At 42.7% G+C, this 22,418-nt stretch overlaps 6 protein-coding genes across 6 annotated transcripts; all 6 read right to left on the bottom strand.

Annotated features, from left to right (window-relative positions):
• Positions 1-16: 16 nt before the first annotated feature.
• SJAG_04497 (U5 snRNP complex subunit Spp42) lies at positions 17-7,384 on the bottom strand. The gene has a single exon (XM_002175557.2). It carries the CDS (start codon positions 7,215-7,217, stop codon positions 132-134), a length of 7,086 nt encoding a protein of 2,361 aa, XP_002175593.1. The 5' UTR covers positions 7,218-7,384; the 3' UTR covers positions 17-131.
• Positions 7,385-7,500: 116 nt separating this feature from the next.
• Positions 7,501-12,665, bottom strand: SJAG_04498 (hypothetical protein). The gene has a single exon (XM_002175558.2). The coding sequence runs from the start codon at positions 12,528-12,530 to the stop codon at positions 7,938-7,940; it is 4,593 nt and encodes a 1,530-aa protein (XP_002175594.1). The 5' UTR covers positions 12,531-12,665; the 3' UTR covers positions 7,501-7,937.
• A 594-nt stretch (positions 12,666-13,259) lies between these two features.
• SJAG_04499 (3-hydroxy-3-methylglutaryl-CoA synthase) lies at positions 13,260-15,271 on the bottom strand. The gene has a single exon (XM_002175559.2). The coding sequence runs from the start codon at positions 15,097-15,099 to the stop codon at positions 13,741-13,743; it is 1,359 nt and encodes a 452-aa protein (XP_002175595.2). The 5' UTR covers positions 15,100-15,271; the 3' UTR covers positions 13,260-13,740.
• A 761-nt stretch (positions 15,272-16,032) lies between these two features.
• SJAG_04500 (fungal protein) lies at positions 16,033-17,348 on the bottom strand. Its single transcript, XM_002175560.2, has one exon. It carries the CDS (start codon positions 17,078-17,080, stop codon positions 16,220-16,222), a length of 861 nt encoding a protein of 286 aa, XP_002175596.1. The 5' UTR covers positions 17,081-17,348; the 3' UTR covers positions 16,033-16,219.
• SJAG_04501 (hydrolase) lies at positions 17,295-18,440 on the bottom strand. The gene is made up of 3 exons (XM_002175561.2): positions 18,185-18,440; positions 18,049-18,125; positions 17,295-17,990 (listed from the first exon to the last, which is right to left on the bottom strand). Exons 1-3 carry the CDS (start codon positions 18,327-18,329, stop codon positions 17,526-17,528), a joined length of 687 nt encoding a protein of 228 aa, XP_002175597.1. The 5' UTR covers positions 18,330-18,440; the 3' UTR covers positions 17,295-17,525.
• Positions 18,377-21,703, bottom strand: SJAG_04502 (Taz1 interacting factor 1). Its single transcript, XM_002175562.2, has 2 exons — positions 21,612-21,703; positions 18,377-21,536 (listed from the first exon to the last, which is right to left on the bottom strand). The coding sequence occupies exon 2, from the start codon at positions 21,428-21,430 to the stop codon at positions 18,599-18,601; it is 2,832 nt and encodes a 943-aa protein (XP_002175598.1). The 5' UTR covers positions 21,431-21,536; positions 21,612-21,703; the 3' UTR covers positions 18,377-18,598.
• Positions 21,704-22,418: the final 715 nt, after the last annotated feature.

Here is a 22,418-nt window from a genome sequence, read left to right as displayed (position 1 = left end):
CGTCCCCTAACTGCCCTTCTGATTTATGTTTGACAAAACTCGTTACTACCTAATAATAGATTTACGTCCAAACATCTGTACAATCAAAGATAATTCACAACTTTTTAAACGTTGACAGTCATAACCAGAACCTATGCAAACGCATCAGGTCTATCTTCTTCATAGTGCTCATTAGCTTCAAGCTCTGTGTAGTTGATAACATGAGTAGGTCTGTGATCCAATGCGAAAAACGGTAAAGGAACATCAAGCTTCATTGCATAAGTCATGTTAGCACTGAAGCTAGCACCGTTGAAATTATAATTCCAAACATCTTCCTCCGGCGTAAGGAAGAAACCCGTAATCCGATCCGAAAGCAAAAGCTGACACTTCTTTATCATTTTAGGATCGTACCCAATAGCTTCATCACTGTTGATATCCATGTTTTTACTACCCCAATCAATACCCTCAGGCCGTAAACCATACGCGGCCAAGGATATGGAACCAGGGATAAAGCTAACTGTTAGAGTTATTGCCTTATCTCCCCATTCCGGATGATCAGTCATGTATTTTGCCTGAGTGGTAACATCAGCTGAAGACAAGTAAGGTAATTCCATATTTTGGGTATGAATCCAACCCAAGGGTTCAAGTCCATCAACGATAGGTGCACCAATTTCATGAGGTAATTTTGTAGGAAGCTGAACATTCTTTATACTTCCAAGTTGAGGAACAAGAGCAATGCACTGAACCTCCTTAATGCTGTCATTGTCTGGCGGGCTGCGGCCATACAAAAATCCAGCAATTTGAGTTCTCAAATCACTAATGACAACAAATTTTCGAAGAATATTTTTTGGCAAGATGTATGTGAACTTGGAATCATCACTGATGTTATCCGAATTGACATAGACATTCTTGGTACGAAGATGGAGAGTAGATGCGGAGATTGCTCTATTTCTCCACTCCGTTTTGCTGCTAAACCGTTCATTTTCGTAAGCAGAAGTTGTAGTAACAACCAATTCCTCTCCGTGAACATTGGTAGTTTTAGTTGTGGTAGCCGTGACTTGAGCTGAATCACGTCCCTGTTTTTCGATTTCAGCAATTTGCTGACGTTGCAGCGAAGGCGCGGTAATAGCCATACCCAAAATAATGTCACGTACTTCAGAATTTGTGAGACTTGCAACATTTACATTATTTTTCTTTGCATAATCAGCGAGAATTAGATCACGCAGTTGAGGTTCAACATCCAACCATTGTTGGTCATCCAAGCTTGGCCATATGTGATGCTCTTTTGTTGTGACAGTTTTATCCGGACGAAGAATTAGTTTCGTTTTTTCGGTATTAACGTTTAATGCTCTCAAGATCAAAATAAGACGTGAAAACGCAGTATACGAGGAAATTGATTGAAGCCAATCGTCATATAGGTTGAACAAAACCATTTGAGGTTCGGTGGCCCGGAGAATCAGATCGTTTATCCGTTCTAACTTAATAATGGCTTGGAAGGGGAGTTGAAGTTCACTTCCTTTAATAGTAATGTTGGGGAAATCGAGCAAATGAACCTCCAATGGATCCAACATACCCTTTCTCGTAACAATAATTTGTCTTGGTTGCTCTTCTACAGGGAGCGAACGAATCAAGGCAGCAACTTCCTCAGCTGTCTTCCATTTAGCCAACTGACCCAAACGCTTTTGACCAGCCCAGACAGAAGTATGAATAATCTTAAGGAATAACTGTCCCGTTCTGGGATTAAAAATAAAGATAGCACCGTTAATAGGTTTTGTCGTCAAGTTACCCTCAAAGGTTTTGTGAATCGTTACACGATACACATTCGTATCATCAACAAAAAGTTGTATTTGATTACTGAATAGCTCAGCATAATTTGATGATGACAGATATTGTTCTTGAGGTTCTGATGCATAGAGTTGCAAACCCTTACGGATACGTTCGCGCAAAACGTATAGTGCAGGATTAGCCTTCATAACCTTGTTCATACTCTGTTGGATAAGAGGCTTCATTCCCGGTATCCAATTGCCATAAGCACTGTGCATATTGTAACAAAGATCGATTCCAATAAGTACACCGGTAGGAGAGGGGTACATACTCTGGGAATCCGTAGTATAGTCAAGGAATTTAGCACGAGTATAGCGTTCAATATCGTGAGAATCATAATCTCCAAAACGTAGCTGAACATCGACCCAATATTTATTGGAGGTTGTTCCGTCTAAAACATCACGATTATCATTGAGGAGGGACGGACGAGACACGTTCCATTTATACGCAGCAAAAAGAAGGATATCAGCACAAGAACTGTTCATTTTGTAACTTTTTCTGGGATGGATAGTTTCCTTCTGGACAGTTTCAATTTGCAAAGACTCCAGTTCCTGATCGAAAACCTGACACAAATCCCATACGACAGATTCGTGAATTTTCTGCCACAAATGTGATCTGAAAATTTGAATCAGAGAGATTTTTAGTGTGGGAATTTTACCGTGCATCATGATACCTGTTAAATCAAGCTGAACTTGAAAACCAACATACACATTAGCACGGTTAATAGTGGGACTCCACCAGAGTGTAAATCTTCTGTTAGGAATTTGGTTAAGACCAGAACGTTGAGCATTAGTAAGTTTTTTGAATTTCATGGATTCTTCGAAACCAGAAGCCTTTTCCCAAAACAAACCCTCCCACGAAGGGAATCCAGTAGCCTTAAACATTGTATGTTCAAGAATGCCTTCAACACCTCCAAGTGCCTGAATAACATCAACACGGTAATTGTTTAACTGCCACAACTTACCGTCATGTCGCTGACTTGTCCACCAGAAAGGGTTGTTCTTTAACAATTGATATTGTTTAAATTCTGTCCGAATACGCCAACCCTTATCGTACGCAAGAGTATGGCGATCTTTTTGGAACAACGTATTAATTCTTGGAATACCTCTATCCCAAGAATCTTCCAAGTCTTCCAAAGTTAAACGACGATTTTGTTGCAGTGCCTCTTGTCTCTTCATTGCATACTCTGCCCACACACGTTGTGAATCAACAAACTCTGACTCCCAAGGCTGGATGTAGCGATAGAGGTTAGGAATTAAATGCTCTCCATTCGTAGTCATACCACTGCGGAAATGGGTGATACCTGTATCAGTCTGCTTTGACCAGCGAAGATCAGACTGAGGAATAAGGATATGGCCCATTGACAACATTCCCAAGCCACCTAATTCCTTAGGTGAATAAAACACAGCTGGAGGGAAACGACTGGGCATTTTGGAGTTAAGTGAAATCTTAACCCTAGTTTGGATTTTCGACTCACATTTTACCAATAAATCGAGCAACTCGGGCGTTGAAATTGCAGCTTCTCTAAAATAGGTCATCAATGCAATGAGAGCAGTATTCCATTTGTTAGCAATTTTAGTAAAAGTAGTGGAACCAGAAGACAACAGAATCTGTCTGATACGATTGTTAAACCTTTGAATTTCATCTTCAGTGACACGAACAAACGCCTGTGCAGTTCGTTCTTTCGTAACATTGTTGGAAAGATTCCAAACGCCGTCCTTGAGAGAAAATTCCTCATTCTGACGAATCTTAGGAAGGATCCGAACTTCAAAACCAGCCATAGAGAACAGCAAATTAGGATTATCTTTGCTGTAAACACTAGGAAAAGTGTCATCCCACTCTAAAGTAGTCAATGATCGTGGCAATCTATTACGGATTTCCCAGAACACTGCTCTTCCAAGATTTACATCATGCTTCATCAACCGCATACGAGCATCCCGAGGCCAACAGTTCTTCTTACCTTTAGAGTAATTAACAATGTTGCTGTTCGTAGGATCGGGATTCTCGTTAAGATAACGCTGGATCAATGTGCGAGCCTCATCAGCGGTAAACCGAAACATTATATAGAGCTTGTCAATATAGCGAGTATACAAACGAATAGGATGTTTCGTTTCCGTTTCTTTATTCTTAAACTGAAGGAACTCGTTGGGTGCTTCAGGAGGACCAGCTATTTCACTAGCACGTTGAAGTCCCAAGACGAGAATATCCAGTACAAGACCATAAAACTGCCAAACAAAACTGGAAAACTGCAGACCGCGAACCAAACCATAGGAGTTTGTATGAGACATGTCTTTGTAGGAAAGAACAACATTGTTCTTTGCTGTGCAGTAAGAGGCAAGATTAGTATCCATAAGCAGAGAAAGTAAACGATTTAGTAATGTAAGATCAACCTTTTCGAATGCCTTGGAAAATTGAGTCTCCAAAAGAACATTACACTCTCCTTCAGACGTTTCCCAAACATCCTGCAGATTATTAACACCTTGACACCACTTATACACAAGCAATGGAGGGGGTTCTGTATCAGACGGCTTAATCCAAGAGGGGAACAAGTGTCTGCGATCAGCTTCAAACCAAAGATATTGATCCAGGTAAGCATCACAAATCTTTTCCATCGGATCGACTGAGTAAACAGGTACAAGATGTGAGTACATATCCATAAACTCGATACCAACTTCCTTGAACGTGCGCATTGTCAAAAGTCGTCTCTTGATTTGAGAAAGCATTTCATGAGGATTATCATATGCCTGCTCAATCAAAGCCAATTCTTCCCTCTGCGACTGGTTCAACCTACCCTTCACAGAGTAAGCTTCTTTCAAACGTTCAAGGGCAAGGACCAATAGCTTTGTGTCATGCTTATAGGACAAAGGTGGAAATGGAATAGGTTGGAATTTTCGACTTTCAAGCCAATGAACAACACTCGTATAAATGGCAACTGCCTCATCAGACGTTACATAAGGTCCATCTTTGAGATAATTGTGCTGACGTTCTTGCTCAGCTTTAAGCCAGAGACGAGTCAAACGACCTAAATTCTTTTTCGCAACAGTTTTATCAACAGTTGCTCCACGGCGAATACGTTCACGATTGAAATGCGCAACCGAAATCCACCAGTCAGCTTTTGCCTTAACATAGCGCAAAATCATATTTTCAATGGGTGCAGGAAGACCAGGGACACGCCAGGGAATATTCGCCTTCCAACATCTCCAAGCTTCACTAAGATGTTGTAAAATTGTTTTGCTTTTGCCTTGACGAATTCCTTCAGGAATCATATCCAAAATGTCATTCAGAACAGCAGCACGCAATTCTAGATCCTGGTGCGAGTCAACTCGCTGTTTTGTTACACGTTTAGCAATTCCAGTAGAATGACGACCCTCGAATTGTCGAGCCAAAAGATTACCAAGCCATCTCTCCAAGAGAGGTACAATACCTCTTAAAAAGAACAGCCAGACACGCCAACTAGGCGCCCAGAAACCACATCCGGGACCTTTGCCTACGGGTCCCGTGTTAAATCTGTAGTAAATAAGATGCTTCAGGTCCTTACAAGCACGAATCTGTCTCATAAGGCGGTATTTGTATCTATACATGCCAGTGAGTTGACCAACATGATTGAATATGTAGTGAAGACCATCAGCAAGTTGATAAGCATCAATATTACCTAAACGATATTGAACGTGCGAATCCACAATGAGCTTTGTGAGCCGTAAAATTTCACGCATTAGATGGAATGCATTACCAAATCGCGATTTTTTACGCTCTTTCGTAGTAAGGGTTTTTGTAGGTTTCAGATTGCAATTATAATCCAAATGCAAGTACGTTAAACCTTTCCGGTGAATAAGAAGCTGTAACATGTTGTAGCCTTGCCGACAAACTTGCAGACCGGCCTCAACCCAGTCAATCGTTGTGGTCTGAAAAAATTTTGTGTTCTTTAATTGACGGAACAAGCTCCGGTTCGTATGAGATTTTGGATATGGTGTATGAAGGGAGTTAAGCACATGTGTTTTCAATAATTTCTGATAAGACACACGAACCTTCACAGGTTGGTTAGGAGGGCAATGCTCCAAATACCAATGTTTAACTAAAGGAACATCTTGAGCACGCTTTGTCTGTCCAGAGCGCTTATTAAATGGATGCGGTGCCCACCATAATGTCAATGCACTAACCGTATCTTCAGTTTCCAGTTCTTCATCGTTAAAAAATGGGTCGAAGGGAACCTCAAAATCATCACCCTCATCAAATACATCATCCTCGTGTGATTTTTCTAACACAAATGTGTCCAACTGCCGAGAGGTAATAGGGTTGATTAACGGATCCCAAAAAAATGCAGGCAAATCTGGATCCTCAGGAGGCACAAAAACGTTTGGAGGTTGGTGATATTCACTGACGCGTACGCTGCGGACTCGGGAATTATAGAGGTAGGGGAATGCAACACGATATTCGGTACGAAGAGGATAACGAATAATAAGTTTGTAGATGTCGTTGAACTCATCCCAATCTTCTGACTCGGGAGCTTCATCCTTGTAAAGAGGTTCAAACTTGGGGCCTCCGGGAATAGCAACATTCAAAGCTTTGGCTGTAAAAAAACTTTTGTCGTTAAACAGATAAAAGTAATTGTTATCCCGTAAATCACTAAGCAATTGATACGCAAGTCTATGTAAGTTGGCCATCTGTGGAAGATTCAGCTTCCATCGTTTGTATGTCGATCCATTTATGTGACGAGTTCCCTCGAGCGCACGATGATCGTAAAACCAATCGTAAACCGGGGCATCATCTTCTTCGTCTAGATCCATACGAATTGCTTCCAATGGTTCTAAATCAAGAAGCTGGTCTATAGAAAAAGGTGGTTCTTCATCATCGAAGGGAGGAAACCGAAGACGCTTAAAGTTCTTACGGTCACGCTTTTCACGACGCATCATAACCCACATGGTTCCCCACTGTGCAATGTATTGAGGTTCAATAACCCGAGGAACCTCGTTAACAAAAGTAATAGCGCCTGTAACATGATAGAGAACTGGAACTTCACGGTATTCTTCCCAAGGCATAGGAATGTTCTCCAGCAGTTTTAAGATTGCATGTGGCAAGTATTTTAAAGCACCCAAGTACGACCGTTTGTCAGAACGATATTTTTTTGATGACATATCACCTCTGTCTTTCATAATTTTACGTAAATGCTCCGGAGGAAGCGGTGCCTTTTCTGTCTGAACATATCCCTGCTTTCGTTTAGGTCCATATTTCAATTTTTGCATGGTTCGCCATTTTCGGACGCGTTCTTGAATAACTTTGTCAGTCGACGCGTTTTTTGCGAACTTTGAAGGCTTTTCCTCGCTCGTATCCTCAGGAGGAGGAGGAGGAGGAGGAGCCCCAGGTGGTTCATACCCCGGAGGACGAGGTGGAGGGGGTCCTGGCGGTAGAAATGCCATTAAAGGTGGTTGACAGGTCCTGCAACTACGAGCGTGGTCCTATATGAGGACGCGTGGTGGTGAGTGGCAATACCTGAAAGCAAAGTATAGAGTCGGTGGTGGTAGTAGTTGTGGTGGTGAGGTAGAAAGAGGATTTGAGCGGGAATAGTACGGTACAGAAGTATAAGAGCTGAAACATGTAAAGGAAGGAAGGTGTTATAGGAACAAAAGTACAGTTTTAGAAGTCGTTTATAGTACATTACTTAAAGCATTCTTACAAAAGTACTTGTTTAGCGTAATGTGTCTTGGTCATTGTCATGGAAAAATCGTCGCACGGGTTATACGAGAACATTTATTTTTATAGTTCAGTATTCATAATAATATTTCATATAAGAGATACTTTTGACAAAGTCCTCCTATCCAGCAATCAATTTCATTTCATATTATATGATATTAGATATATGCACTGTAAGGCTTAAAAAGAACGGGAAAAACGAGATGTGTTAAGGGGATATAAAATAGGAATTCGACTCACATTTAGGGAATAAAAGCAAACAACATGAACTGTAATGTGATTGAAACAAATAACCAGTCTGTTTCAAACAAAGTTCCATGTGCTGCAATATGAGAAAACGATGGGTTGAAAAAAAAACGAGACAAAACGTGTCTCTAAAGCAGAAACAAAAACGTTCACGTAAAACGTAAAAGACATGAAGAATTAAAAACGAAAATAACCAAACATTATGCGTAAAATTTTGAGAAGATGAGTTGCAGAAGCATGTTTGTGTTGAGTTTTACCCTTCCGTTAAAGACAAGAAGAGTAAGGACTTTGTTGTACTGGGCCTCCAGCAGGTCATCAAGGCTCAGTTCAGTTGTACCGTTGGGTATCACAACGTTTTGAGTAATAGCTTGCAAAACAAACTTGCCAACTTCGTCACTAGACAGCGTTATATACAACTTGTCCTGCTGTAAAGTGCTGCTCATAGAAACGAGCACTCCTCTTTCATACAGCTTAATAGCCGTATACTTAAATGAACCAAACTTGGGAACTTGTCCAGACTTGCGAAGATCGCGAATGTGAAAATACTGCTTTGAAAATGGCAATAACTTTTTCTTGCCTTTCTTTGACTGAAGAGTTTCCTTAGCTTGTTCAATGTATTCATTGTAGCTTTTCAGCTGAGATTCCAGGTATTCGCGTTTCTCAATTAAACCATGCAGCGTCTGACGAGCTGTTTCAAGTTCTCGCTGACGTTGTATACGACGTCGAGATTTCGTCCGAATATCGAGAGCAATAGAATTCACGATGTCCTGATATTGATTTTCGCGGCGAGCAAGACCAAGAGCTTCTAATTGTACAACGTTCTGTAAGGCTGCATATTTCAATTCCGTAAATGAAAGATCAATTAAACTCTCATCAAAGCTTTCTCCTCGTCGCTCATGTTTGGTAATATCCTCTTCCAGAATAGTTTGCCAAACATCCTCATCGTCATCAGTAACTGGCTTCACAAGAATATTTAGCAGTGAAGTTCCATTTTGAACACGAATAATAAACAAGATGTAGCGTTTCGTTTGCACCACGAGGGCTCGCTCCTGTGCAGCCGGGTCTTCAACAGTACAATAACGAGGATTAAGCTCCAATTTAATTTCGTTGCGAAGATTAAGGAAGTCAGAGTCCTGTTGGTTTAAAGGTCCTAATTGTCGGACAATCTCACGTAGTGGATCATCTTCAGAAGGAGCCAAAGTATCCGTAAACTTCGTTACCATAGAGTAGACAGTGAGAATGTCATCCTTGTTAAGGTAAAGAATTGGCTTCCTCGTTGTTGTCAAATCTTCAAAACAATCGAAATCATAGTAAGTTTCCGGATCGGCAATATCAACAAACCGTTCCAGCAAAAAAGCGACGTCTTGCTTTGAGACTTGAATAAATTCTGCAAGAGGCCTGAAAAACCCAAGTTCAGTAGCTGTTCGCGGTATGAGCGAGAAAATCTCGCGCAATATACTGGAAAGGGCTGTCAAGTTATTTCGCTGCGTAGCCGTGATAGGACCATCAACTAAACGATAATTGTCCGGAGAAACAAGCACATTAGCAATGTAAGTCGAGTAAATGAATTGGCCAACAACACCCAGTATGATGTGACGCTCGGCTTTCGGATATTGTTTCTCAAGAGCTTGCTTCAAAATAGACGAAAGGAAGCAAAGTGGATAGGGGATTTCATCCATATTTTTCGCCAACGTAACCAAAAATGCCTGACATAATTTCCGTAAGGCACGCAAACGGAAAACATAGAGATTACGAACTTCAATATTCTTCATCGCCACACTAACGCTTGGCTTGGGATTCGCATCACTGAATTCAAAATCGTTTCCTTGTAGCTTTTGGAAAATGGTAATGGGATTCACTTCCAAATCCAATTCATCATTCTGTAGGATTTGTCTGTGAATTTTACCAAGTAGTATTTTCCATAAACGAAGTTCGCGAACGTTAGCAGTAAAACCAGCGAATATCCTACCCCAAAATGAGTTTTCAGTCACAACATCTTCTATGTACACTGTCCTGCTAACTTCCATGTTTATGAAACTGGCTAATGCCTTTAATAACAAAATTTCCTCACGTCTGTTAGAGCCAAACCCGAAGATCTTGAGACAAATGTGTATAGCCCCTTTTTGAGCAGATTCTGAATCCTGAACATTAAGAAGTCTTTCCAGGTATCGGGTAAGATATTCTGGGTTTGTTTGTAACGCGTACAGTAAACACTGATATAAGTCAATGTACTTTCTTGAAGAATTTGTCAAAGAATTCACTGTGCTAGCATTTGCCTGAACGAAATCGGTTGGCAACTGACCATGTTTCATACTAACGTGGTGCTTTAAGACATCGTCGAGACTGATCTTATTCTTTACGAGGAGAGCAATTTTGATATCAAGTTGATTGATGTGCTCCTCCACGAGTTCATTTTCCCGCACCTGCTTTACGATTGCTTGACGATACTTTTCAATTTCAACATCCTCCTCAAAATCAAAGTCATTATCATCCAACATATGTACAAATCGCTTCACAGTCATAACAGCTGGGTTTTTAGCTTCCGCAAGCTCACGGTACGTTTGTCCCTGATCACGGCCACGGAATATAGGTTGTGCAAGAAAAGGATTCTCCATGTTTTCACGAAAGCTACGCATTTTACGGTCATAAGATTGACGCGCAAACAAGCCGCGAATGGAAGACTGAAGGAATATAATTTCAGGTATTTGCTCCTCGAGCTGGAGGCACAAGTAGTTCATGTCATCGCGAATTAAAATGGCTCTGACGGCAGACTGGATGCCAGTGATACTTGATTTGCATGAATGCAAATGTGCTTGTATTGCAGCACATTGTTTTTCAACCAAGTAGGCGCGTGAGAGAGACTGCAGTTGAATAACGGAATCACAACATTCATCAAGCTGACAAAGTTTGTAATCAATGCGTTTTCGCAACAAGAGCCCACGAACAGAACTTTGTATTTGAACCCAAATAGGTTGTTTCTGTTTCAGCTTATGAAGGAAGTCAAGGAATGCTGTAGATTGTAGAGTTCCTCGAGCAAGAGACTGTACAAGTATGATATTAGTTTCATTTTCTTGCAATTGATCCAATAGTGTATTAAAACGTTTTCGTGCTAAAAAGCCACGGCAGAGAGTGTGCAGGCCAGTCGGAAAAGAGGCAATTTGTTTAAGAAGATCTTGATATGGTTGTCGAACCAGTTTACCGCGAAGGATACTTTCAAGAATGGTAATTTGTGGAATTTTTTCGTAAAGTCTATCCAGTAAATCCACCGTAGCATGCCGTGAGAGATATGCCCGAGAGGCTGTTTGAACAGTGATGATAGACGAGGTTGTTTCATCCAAGCGTTCATGAAGTCGTTGAACCCGAAGCCGAAGTAATTGACCACGGATACAAGCTTGGATGTGAGGAACGGTTGATAATGCTTCTGCTTCAAGCACTTGCTTTTTAAATTGTTCACGGAAACGAGAGCCACGAATAGTACTTTGTAAAGCAATTATCCATGACAGAAATTCTTCATAAGCCGTCTGCCGTAGCTCGTAGTTTTTACGTGCTATCCAACCACGCGCAATGGCCTGAACTGATTCGATAGAAGAAATTTGATCAGTGAGGTTTTGTAACACATCTACCATAGAGAGCCGATGTAACATACCACGACAGCTTGCCTGGAAAAGTTTGACAGTTTCAACATCGACTGGCATTTCCTCTGGAACAACGGCCCGAGCACTAAGACGGGGTGAAAATAGGGCATCACGACGACGGGTCGGTGAAGAGAAAGTGCTCCGTAGAGAAAGAACAGGTGAACTGCGTTCACTACGGTTTCCGACTCGGTGAGATTGGAAGTAGGGATCTTCGAAAGATATGGTCTTCGCAAGTGAGTGAAGACTGTTTGAAGAGGAACGGGAGGGTGAGGTGAAGGAAGGAGGAGGGAATTCGGAACGACTACGTCGATGGGGAGAACTTCTTGGAGACGTAAGTGGTGTTAAAAGCATTTCGTCGGAACTAGAGACAAGTGACGAGGCACGAGACCGCCCCGAAGACACATCAATGGATCGTGTATGTGCATGAACATGAACGGGTGATTTGTAAGGTGAAGGAGGGTTGCTGTTCAAATGCTTCTTTGTAACAAGCTCGTTGCTAAGAGCAGTAAAATTGGGCAATGCAGTGCCTGTTTGGTCAAGATACCGTTGCATTGCAGTCACTTCTTCGTCTGTAAAGGACAATTGACCCTCAAGGTTGTGTAGTGACGGTGCTTTGCCTTCATTGAAAAGAAGAAACGATAAAGCATGGATGCAGTAAATGACTTTGGGAATATTTTTCCCCTCGTACAAGTCTGTAAGTTCGAACGAGTAATTTTCTGGCAGGCCTAACGCCTTCGCGAATCGTAAAAAACAATTAATGTTATCTGAATGTCTGAATTGTAGTTTTTTTGCTGTAAATATCCGGGGAACAAATTCTGGAGCAAAATGCTGGGCAAGCTGAGCCAAAACAATTCCATTCCTCAGCGATTTTTCAAAATCAGTTGTAACTCCCAGATCCTCTTGCAGACATTCCTCTAGCCATTGCTTTGCTTCACCAATACGACACAAATAATCATATGCTTGTAAGTTCTCACGTTCGTGGTCCATCCACCGAGACCCGCTTTTTGCTGCCATCGATGCCTTTTTTTGGAGTCGAACACGTCCAGACGTCGTGTTTGTAGGAATCAAATTACCACGAGCGACGGACGACGAAGACATTGCCGCACTCTTTCCATTGGCAGTAGCTGCACCTTCTGAATGTAACACCGAACTATTCATTTAGTGCAGAGACCAAATTCGAAGCTACACGGCCTACAACGTTCGGGTTGAGCGTTTGTTTACAGTGTAGTGGTGGTGGGTTAGGGAAGCGACATACTGCCTAGGCAACATGAACCCTGGAGCGTGCTCCACGGCGAAGGTGTCCAGGGCGACAGGTTTAGAGTTTAGGCGAGGCTCCACTCAAACCTAAGCTAGTTCAGCCATAGTTGCGCGGCAAAGGACGAGTGGCTAAGGGAGAACCGCTTGGCTGGCAGGTAACCTGCAAGCCTCGGTTGTCGCTGACCAACGGCATCGTATTGCGCAACAGACATTGGAATAGCGTAAACAGAGAAGTTCGGTCACAGTTTAAAGTTTCGCATAAATCAATTAAGCCTTGTGTTCTCGTAAACCTCAACCACGCCAAAGCACAAGTTGATTGTGATGCCAATCGCCGTTGTCTGTTCCAAATCTGTGTCAGGGAAATGTTGAGAGTGAGGATTACATGCTTCAGGAGTCGTAGGAAGGCGGAAGAAAAGTGATGACGGACCGAGAAATAGTTTAAAAAAAATCCAAGGCTTCTGTAATTCGCACACCACGTTTAAATCTTGTCAGAATTAAGAGCAGTTCGGTTTCACCTGTCGAAAGCACGTTAGCAAAGATGCCATAGAGCTGAAAACACGTTTTGATGTTTGACTAGAACCATCGTTTATTTTTTACTCCCCTGTTCATTTAACAATTGTTCTTGAATTTCACGTTTCACTCGTTTCATAAGGGCTATTAAGCCGCTCAACTGATATACTGTATGTTCATCATTTCCTATTTGCGTATCCGTCTCTACACAGAAATTCTGCTCAATCTGTGGGGTATGGAACGGGAGTCAAACTCGGGGTCATCAATTCGATAGCACACAATACGTTGCGGAACCGGCAACACACTTTCTGATTACATCGGATGAGTGCTTAATGCTGTGTGAGGGAGAGGATCGAAGGGTCTAGGTGTACGTGAAAAATAAAGTGGCAAGGGTTAGTGTTTTGCAACTAGCGTTGCAGCCTAGGAAAACGCGTGTAAGGCATGAATAACTTTAGGCGGGTGTTATCCGCGGTGTTATACTGTCTGCGGCAGTTGCATAATGCAATGCGATTCGAAAGAGGAGATTGAATGAAACTGCTGCTCACTGAGTCTGTAAAACTGCGTCATATGTATATATATGCTAGTTGCTTTTGCAATTGATTTAAGGCTTAACGGCATACTCACGACGGAACATGTCGTCGACCTTGGTGAGGTAATAAGTGCCAGAACGAAGACGCTCAACACTGCCGGCGGGCTCAATGTTCTTCTTCAAGTGGATCTTGTGACGGAGCTCAATGCACTCCTCGTACTCCACAGGCGTCATAGCGTGACGGTTCTCCAAGATATTGACGAGGTCCAGCTTCTCAGCGATGGAGGAAATGTCACCCTCAACGCGGAAAGAGAAGAAAGAGGCGGCCAAACCGGAACCGTAAGAGTAAGCACCAACACGCTTGCCCTTCAAGTCAGCAGCGGGAACGCGAGAAAGGAGTGCAGACAAGCACGAGAAAACACTGCCAGTATACATGTTACCACAGTTAGTGGGAGCATAGATGCTAGCAAGAACACGCTTGTTGTAGCGCTCCTTGCTAACAGCCATCAAAGCCTTCTCGAGGGGCTTGTCAGTCAAGGACTGCTCGTAAGTCTGAGACTCAATCATTTCACGCACGGGGTCGAACTCAGGGTTCTTGGGGTCCTCGGCAAAGTCCGTGTACATAAGACGGGCATAAGCCTTTTGAACTTGCTTGCAGGTGGGAGCATGGAAAATACAGTAGTCGAAACGGTCAATACCAAGACCGGTAGGCTTCTTGCCAGTCAAGGTTTGCTCACGCTTGTTGTAGGCTTGGTAAGCGCCATCCAAAGCCTTAATGTAGCATTGGAGGGAGAAGTGGCCATCCACATAGGGGTACTCACTGGTAAGATCAGGCTTGTAGAAGTCGTAGGCGTGTTGCATGTAAGATCCACGCATACCAGGCTCGAAAACAATGGGAGCATCAGGGCCAACAAGCATAGCAACGCAGCCGGCGCCACCAGTAGGACGAGCGTTACCCTTGGCGTAAAGAGCAATGTCACCAGCGACGACGATACCGTCACGACCATCCCAGGCAGAAGACTCGATCCAGTCAATCGTGTTGAACAAAGCGTTCACACCACCGTAGCAGGCGTTCACGCAGTCGATACCTTCGACATTGTGGTTGTCGCCCATAAGTTGCATCAAAACACTCTTGACAGACTTCGACTTGTCGATAATCGTTTCAGTACCCATCTCCAAGCGGCCAATGGCGTTCACATCCACGTTGTACTTTTTTATGAGCGTAGAAAGCGCGGTCAATGCGAATGAGTAAATGTCCTCACGGTCGTCCACAAACGACATCTTCGTGAGACCCAAGCCAATGGTATACTTACCGGCAGGAATACCGTCATGTTTTTCCAGAGCTGCTTGCTCAACGTATTGGTTTGGGACGTAAATGGAAATTCCCTTGATACCAATGTTTTTTCTGTTCAGAGTCGTAGACATGTTCATAAGATTACAGCGTGTATTTTAAAATATCAAAAAGATTCACGAATTAAAAAACACCAGGTTATTACAAATCAAAATGCAAAATACACGAGTAGCGATGTGTTTTGGTAAAGGAAGCAGGGTGCACGCACTGGGGGACGCGACCTTAAGCATTTATAAAAACACGCTTTATTTTATTATACAGCGCAAACTTTCGCAAACGGTTCCTTAGAATCATATCTAATCATTCATAGATTATATGCAACATATTTATCTGGAGTTCATTGTTTTCTCCTCACGCTACTCGTTTCTGTTCTACACGGTAGAAACGAGGCTCCTTGCCAATCAGCCATCCAAAAGTCCTCCGGGAGATTCCGGTAGCGAGGTTCAGTGGTATGTAGCACTACTTCCCCAACTTTCCCACTAGCCCAATGAAACGTGAACGGATGTCTTTGCCTCATTTTGCGAAATGAAATTCGCGACACGTCCAGCACCGACGCGACGCGTTGCGTTGTATAAATAATTTAAGCTCGTCCCAATTGTTTCTCCCTTCCGCCAACAACTTCATGATTCTTATAACGGAGGATTGAGTAGTTGAATTCTTGTTTTTTAGGTTCAAATTAATACTCTGTTATCAGCTAGCGTATGTTTCATTAAAACCGCAAGCACTGATGCCACGGGCTAAGACAGCAACATAGGACAAAGTGGTCTTCTCCCTTGCGTGCTGGTGTGCTATTGAGTAATAATAGTATATACTGGTGCTGCTGCTACCAGGAGATTTTTATTCTCTTCGTACTCCACTTTTTGCCTTCTGCTTCGTTCGACGAGCCCTGAGAGGGCGTAGCAGCACGCGTACATCCGACGTACTCTTACGTTACTCGCTAAAACAACACGCAAACAAACCACAAATATGGATATCTCTACAATCCTGCATACGCTCGTTCAAATATTCATGGCGTTTGCTGTGTCAAACGCCTTATTTATGCTACTTCCAACAATCACCGCCATTGGTATCGATTTGACTGTCTGTTTTTATCGTTTGCTACAGCACGTGTTTCCGTTTTGGTTTACTAAACAGAAAAAGCTGCATACAAACTAATTTTGATGCCTCGTTATAATTGATTCGTCTCTTTTTTTATCTGGCTTACGGCAGGATTGCTGTCGTGTCCAACCAATTCTCTCCAATACGTCGATTGTATTCCTGCCGCAGTCGCTCTTTTCGTTCTTCCAAATGCCTCATGTAATAGTAAAACGTGTCTGTTCTCGGCATCTCTTGCACCTGGATCGTTTGTTGACGCAGCTCAGCGAGCGACTCGAATTGTTTCTGGCGCTCCATTTCATCGAGGGAGAATTGGTAGAATCCAACGCCTTTTGAACGAACTTCCTTACTCGCATCATAATGCTCGGCGAGTTTTTCTTTGTGCGACCAAATCTCTCGCATCGTTTCTTCGGGAATATGGAATTCGGGCATGTAATCGCCATAAATGACATGTTCTGGCTTGTACTTTTCGCTTTGGTCCAGCAGAGTGGAACCAGCTTCGAAGATAGAGACCTTGCGTGTCCGGCCAAACTCGTCGACGATTTCCATTTGTTCGTTCTCACCCTCGTTGCTTTCTGCCCATTTTTTCGTGAAGTCGACTAAGTAGTCACCCATTTCTGTGTCACCCTGCTCCTCCTCATGGACATTTGGTCCGCCGTGACGAACAAGGTCGTCGTACAGCTTTGCTTTGTGTTCCAGTGCTTCTTTGCTCTTCCGCAGCTCCTCTTCCGTTACGTCTGGAGCATGCTTCAGCTTGAGCTTTTTGGATTGGGTTTGATGGCTTACAGGAATGTCTTTTTTCAATGGGATTCTTTTAAGGCTTCTGTTTGGATTTCCCGCCGCGCTGTTATGTTCTTTCAGTTTCCTCGCCTCCAAGAACTTTGCCTTTTCTTTTGCAAATTCGGTGTTGAAGCCGAGAAAACTTGAAGGTGGGACACGAATTCGGTCTCTTGTGTCTTTTTCCATATGGACTGGTTTGTATAATTGAAGGGTATTCACGATGGCGTTCCGTCCATATATGTGGGGTGGTCAATGTTGCACCGCAAGCGTTAGGTGAAGGCTGCGTCATATAACAAACATCCCACGCTCAAATCACTCCCAGGAATTAATCAATGGGACCTTAAGGGGTTTTCATTACATCGAACTTGATCGGGTTTTTTCTCGTTGCTGTTTGTATCTTGTTGTGCAACTGTGGTTTTCGTCAATGATCACCACCAAGGAATAAGAATTTTTGCCAGGCGCGGCAGAATTATTATTATTGTTATTACGGCACTAAGATTGCTTTATCGTTTGCGAGAACAGATGTTCTCAGCTTTGTAACATATCATCTAATGTTTTCCCTTTGAGGTTCGTTACTGAAATCAGCACAAGTCTTTAGCGGTGAACCGATAAGGACACGTACAGCATTGACTCACTCCTGATCAGCAATCAGTTTCTGGAGTTCACTGGACAAATCTGTGGAAATGTCGCAGTAACAACTGTTCCAGCCAGCTGCCTTGGCTCCCTCCACGTCTTTAATTATGTCATCACCAAAATGCAAACACTCTTCTGGTGCAATACTTGATCCCAGCAGCTTCTCTGCATACGTACGTGTGAGCTCGAAGATTTGTTTGCTTGGTTTTTCACACTTCGCATCAAACGAATATGTCTCTACCTCAAACAAATTTTCGAGTCCGAGGTCACGAAGAACTAGTCTGACACGATCGTCTGTGTTCGAAATGATACCGAATTTGACTAGCGGAAAAATGCGTTTGCAGTAATCCGTGAATGTTTTAAGGTTTGGGTGCAAATCGTACGCCTCCTTACTTGCGAAAAAATGCCAGATCTCGCTCACTAATGCTTCCGGTATCTTTTCAGGGAACGATTCTTGGATTACCTACGCATTTTGGTTAGCAAATCTATCTCTCCTTGGTCGAAAACATCTTATTCCATACCGCCGACCACCAAGTCCGGGGACACAAACCGTTCGCATGACCATGGTTAGGATACTTTTCTGCGTTGTGCTTGAATGCTATTACGGTGAGTCGTAAGTTTCCGTTGTATGAATTTTAATAGCAATGTTCACACTACCTTGTAATGACAGTTTTTCAACTTCTTCCACATTAAACTGGAAATTGTACTTCTTGCTTAAAGCAGTATAGGTGTGAGGAACTGGTTGTTTTAGATGAATGAGTGTTCCAAATGCGTCAAAAGTAATAAGTTTAAGAGATTTCATAGTTAAGTGGTTTTGTTGGTACAGAGGAGGATTTGGTAGGAGGAGCTATATGACTTTACGGTAACTTCGACAAAAGGGATCAAACTCTGTGAGTCCCTGAAGCAACTGGCTGTATCGTACTCGCAATGATTGATACTGAACGCTGCTTTACAATCACTCTGCTCTAAGCTCCGTTGCACATCACTTTGGTAAGACTGTATTAGTAGCAAAAAAGCTGTCTAGAAAATTAAAAAGAATATTAAGAGGTGGTCTGAACGATTGTAAGTTCATTACTTTCTTTCAGTAGTAGCATCAACCCAATGCCATGTGGTGCCGCGAGGAAGCTTGAAGTGATTTTGTGCAGAGCCATCAGCAATGTTTTCCTCAACATTGACAACACGAGCAAGTAGCCAATCTCTAGATTCTAACTTGTGTTCTGGTCGCGGGCGAAGATAGTAATGGGGTGAATTCACGTTGAAGGCTACCCAAACATTCCGAGTACTTGAAACTCGTCGTGTGGGCAGAAACAGTGCAAGATCCCCTTGCTTGAAATTCCGCAACGAAACTTTTTCCTGAGAATCGAGGATCGTCTTGTAAACCTTATCTCGGCTGAATTGTAGTTCTTTCTTCCAATGCAACTCACGGACGCGGACTTGTAAAATAGATGCCAGAGCGAACTCTTGCAGATCTTTAATATTAACAGACTCCATTCTTGAGACAAATTCTTGAAAGGAGAGTTCGGGATTGGGCTTGTCCATCCAGTGCGATAAATCAGTATTCCGTTGTGCTTCATTGAACTCGGCTGTTAATTCGTATTGAGTATTGAAGTCTTGAAGATGGCCAAGTTCTTCGCTTTCAAAGGCAGAAGCGGAAAGACGCTGATGCAAAACCCAGTCAAGTCGACGGAAATCAGAGACAAACGCACTGAGTTTCTCGCTCAGAACTTGGGATTGTTCCATTTTCTTGGATAAAGCGTTTTGCGCCTTTGCTTCGTTTTGTTGAGCGTGTTCGATTTCGCCTTTCAGCTTTTGTACTTCGTCAACGTCCTTAGCCAACTCGACTATTTCTTTTTGGTGTTTCTCACTCTTAATTTCATCTTGGAATTGGTGCAGCAGCTGTTGCAAATCACCAACCTTGCCTTCAAATGCAGAATAAATCGAATCCAGAGAGAGCAAATGAGAGCGTTTCTGTTCGCTGGACGTCGCCTTGCTTTTGTTTTGGAAATCAAGATCAGCGGGTTTATCAATGCTGTCAACACCTTCCAATTTCAAAGAGTGCAGAGAACTGTTCGTGGTCTGATTGTCTTGAGATAAAAGAAGGTTACGTTTATTCAATTCCTGGATCAGAATGTTTTTACTTTTTAGTTCACCGTTTTGCTCTTCAATTCGCAAGTTTGCCTGTGCTAGCTGCGTTTGCAGATTAGAAATTTCGGACTTTAATTGTTGGATTTGGGCGCTTTCCTGGGGATTGGAGCCACCACGGGAAAGCTGTTGAATTACGCTTATCGGGATTAGAGAGGGTGATTCCTCAAAAAAGGGTGCAGTTCCCTGGGACTTGCTCTTTTCAAGAGAAGAAAGCTGATTGCCAGAGCTTTTGGTGCTTAAACAGCGAGCTTGTTGTTGTAATATTTCCTCTAAATTACGACAACGAGCCTTATAAACCGTGATACGTTCGTTCAGCGCCGAGTTTTCTCGTAAAAGGCCTTCACTGCTGGGGTCCATCTGTTTTACTGGGGCATGGACGAGGGCATTGAGACGTGTTCCTAATAGCTGTGACACAAGCTGGTACTTCGGTTCACTCTGCAAACGGAATAGAAAGTCGGCCACATTGCTTCTTGTAACCGTAGGCAAGTGTTCCAACTTCTTAACGTCAAAAAGCAGAGTAGAGAAGTGGGATGTCCAAGCCTTCCGAGCAGCCACTTCTTGAACTTGGTTTTGAGAAAAACGATGATTAGAGGGATGAAGCCCGTCATACGACACTTGCCATTCTGTCCTTCGAACTGCTTCGATAATGATATCCGCAAACAAATTATACAAGTTTTGACATTGTGAAGCAAGTACCCGGCTTTTATCAACTTCCTCAGCGATTTGTCGTAAGTATTCATACAGCGCGTCATATTTCAATGAAACGTTGTAAAATGAAGTCCAAAAAGGTTTCGAAGCTCGCAAAACAGTGGCATGAGCTTCTTGAAGAGACGCTAAACTAGAGCGCAATTGTTTTAGATTGTTCATCAAAGCAGGATCGTGTTCGCGTTCATGAGTACTTATAAGACGGAAAACACGTTCCGTGTAGTTTTCTTCAGCAGTGGATTTTGACACATGTGCAATGTCATTGTTCATCTTCTTGAGCAACAACTCGATTTCCACGAGCGCTTCGTCGGCTTCCTTCAACTCTGGAACTTCGCGGGGAGGCAAGGGCGAGATAGACTGCGCAGCAGAAATGCACAACTGAACCCGTTTCTGAGCTTCAGCATAGCGTGCGGAAATACTGTACAACCACTCGTCGAGCTTTGGCCATGTCGGTTGTAGCAACTTTTCGGGTGTGAGAGGTAGAGAGTAGCTCGGCATCATTGTAAACTCATTCAAGAGCTCTCTGACAGACGAACGTTCCAGTCGCTCGTAGAAGACGATCAGCAACTCTTTCATGCCGTTTTGACGTCTTCGCAAATAGTTCATTGCAACATCCCGAGAGCTTTCGCTAGTACGGAAGTGTTCCTTTAAGGTTTGCAACATCTCTTTGTGAGCCTTAGAGCTCGCAAGAACGCGTTCAGCCAGCATCTTTCGTCGTGAAAGTACTTTGTCCAAAGACTCTATTGACATGGCTGAGCCATCAAGCTTTTGCATCAGCTCGTCCACTTTGTTTTCAGGATTAGGGATCTCCGGAAGGTCTTTGGGAGGAATGTAATTCAGCAACATTTGATCCAAACCATAAATGGTTACATCAGAGTCGTTGTTCAAAATTGTTTCGTTTAAGGACATGCCGTTTGGCATTAACAGTTTCGCCTCGTCGCTTAGACCAATGTCCAGCGTCATGATCCAGGACACAAAATCCTGAGGCGTCCATTGAACATCCTTTACGGTCCAGTATCTTCCAGAGTAGGAGTCATTTAATCGAAATTTCATACCAACAGAAGTGTAAGAAAAGATTCCAGCTGTGAATAGACTTGAGGTCTTTAAATTCAACAATCACAGGAATAACACAGAATGAACAGAACGAAAGAAAGGAAAACTAAATTTAAGTTAGAGACGAATTCACCCAAAAAAACAGCATCTAGAGCGTAATTGGCATTGATTAGGATCATACAAGGAGTTATTTACAGAAAAAAAAGAAGAGAAGTGTATTAATGGTTGTTGTAAAGGGCATAGAGCCTGAATTCGTTCTGGTGTTGGCATTGCTACTACCTTGATACCAGTACTCAAAACCTTAACAAAAAAACTGTTTTAAACAGCATTTCGCACAGTAAATTATACATGAATGGCTTTGTACAATTCTATGCGACATCTGCATTGTATTAGTTAAATCTCTGATATCACACCCACGGCTAATAAAGTTCACAGCCTCTCCTCGGTTGCACCTGGGAGGACACTCTTCCACACTTTCTTATTTACCAGCCAGCTGTCACCAGCATATATTGCAGAGTCAGGACCCGTCTGTTGCTCTCGACAGAACGAGGAGAGAATTGCACCATAGTTTGCATTCCTTCATTTCTGCTCTTTATTTATTTGTCCGTTTGTAAGGACCCTCTATATTCGCTCACTTCAGCCTCTGTTGGGAGACAAAATTAGTCCTACATCTAGCGATCCCCGCTCTTGTTCGTTGGGTCAGTTTGCTTGCTTCTTCGGTACTTGACACACTGATCAAACAGTTTCCCTCTACGTTTATTACCAGTCTGGTGCATCTTTGTTAGTGTTTGGTTTCCTGGAGCTTTCTATACCCTGAGCATGTTCTGAGATTCAATTTTTCCCATTCATTCATTCATTCATTTGCTTCTTCAAGGATATCATTTGTTTTTTTCTTATTATCTTTACTTTTCGCCTTTTCTATATCAAACCTAGTCATTCTTTCAAACTATTTGTCTTTCATTTGTCTTTTCTAAACATCCGAGCATCA

This window comes from Schizosaccharomyces japonicus (genome assembly GCF_000149845.2).
Source record: "Schizosaccharomyces japonicus yFS275 unplaced genomic scaffold supercont5.3, whole genome shotgun sequence".
NCBI classification, from domain to species: domain Eukaryota; kingdom Fungi; phylum Ascomycota; class Schizosaccharomycetes; order Schizosaccharomycetales; family Schizosaccharomycetaceae; genus Schizosaccharomyces; species Schizosaccharomyces japonicus.
This window is presented reverse-complemented; position numbering and strand designations above follow the sequence as displayed.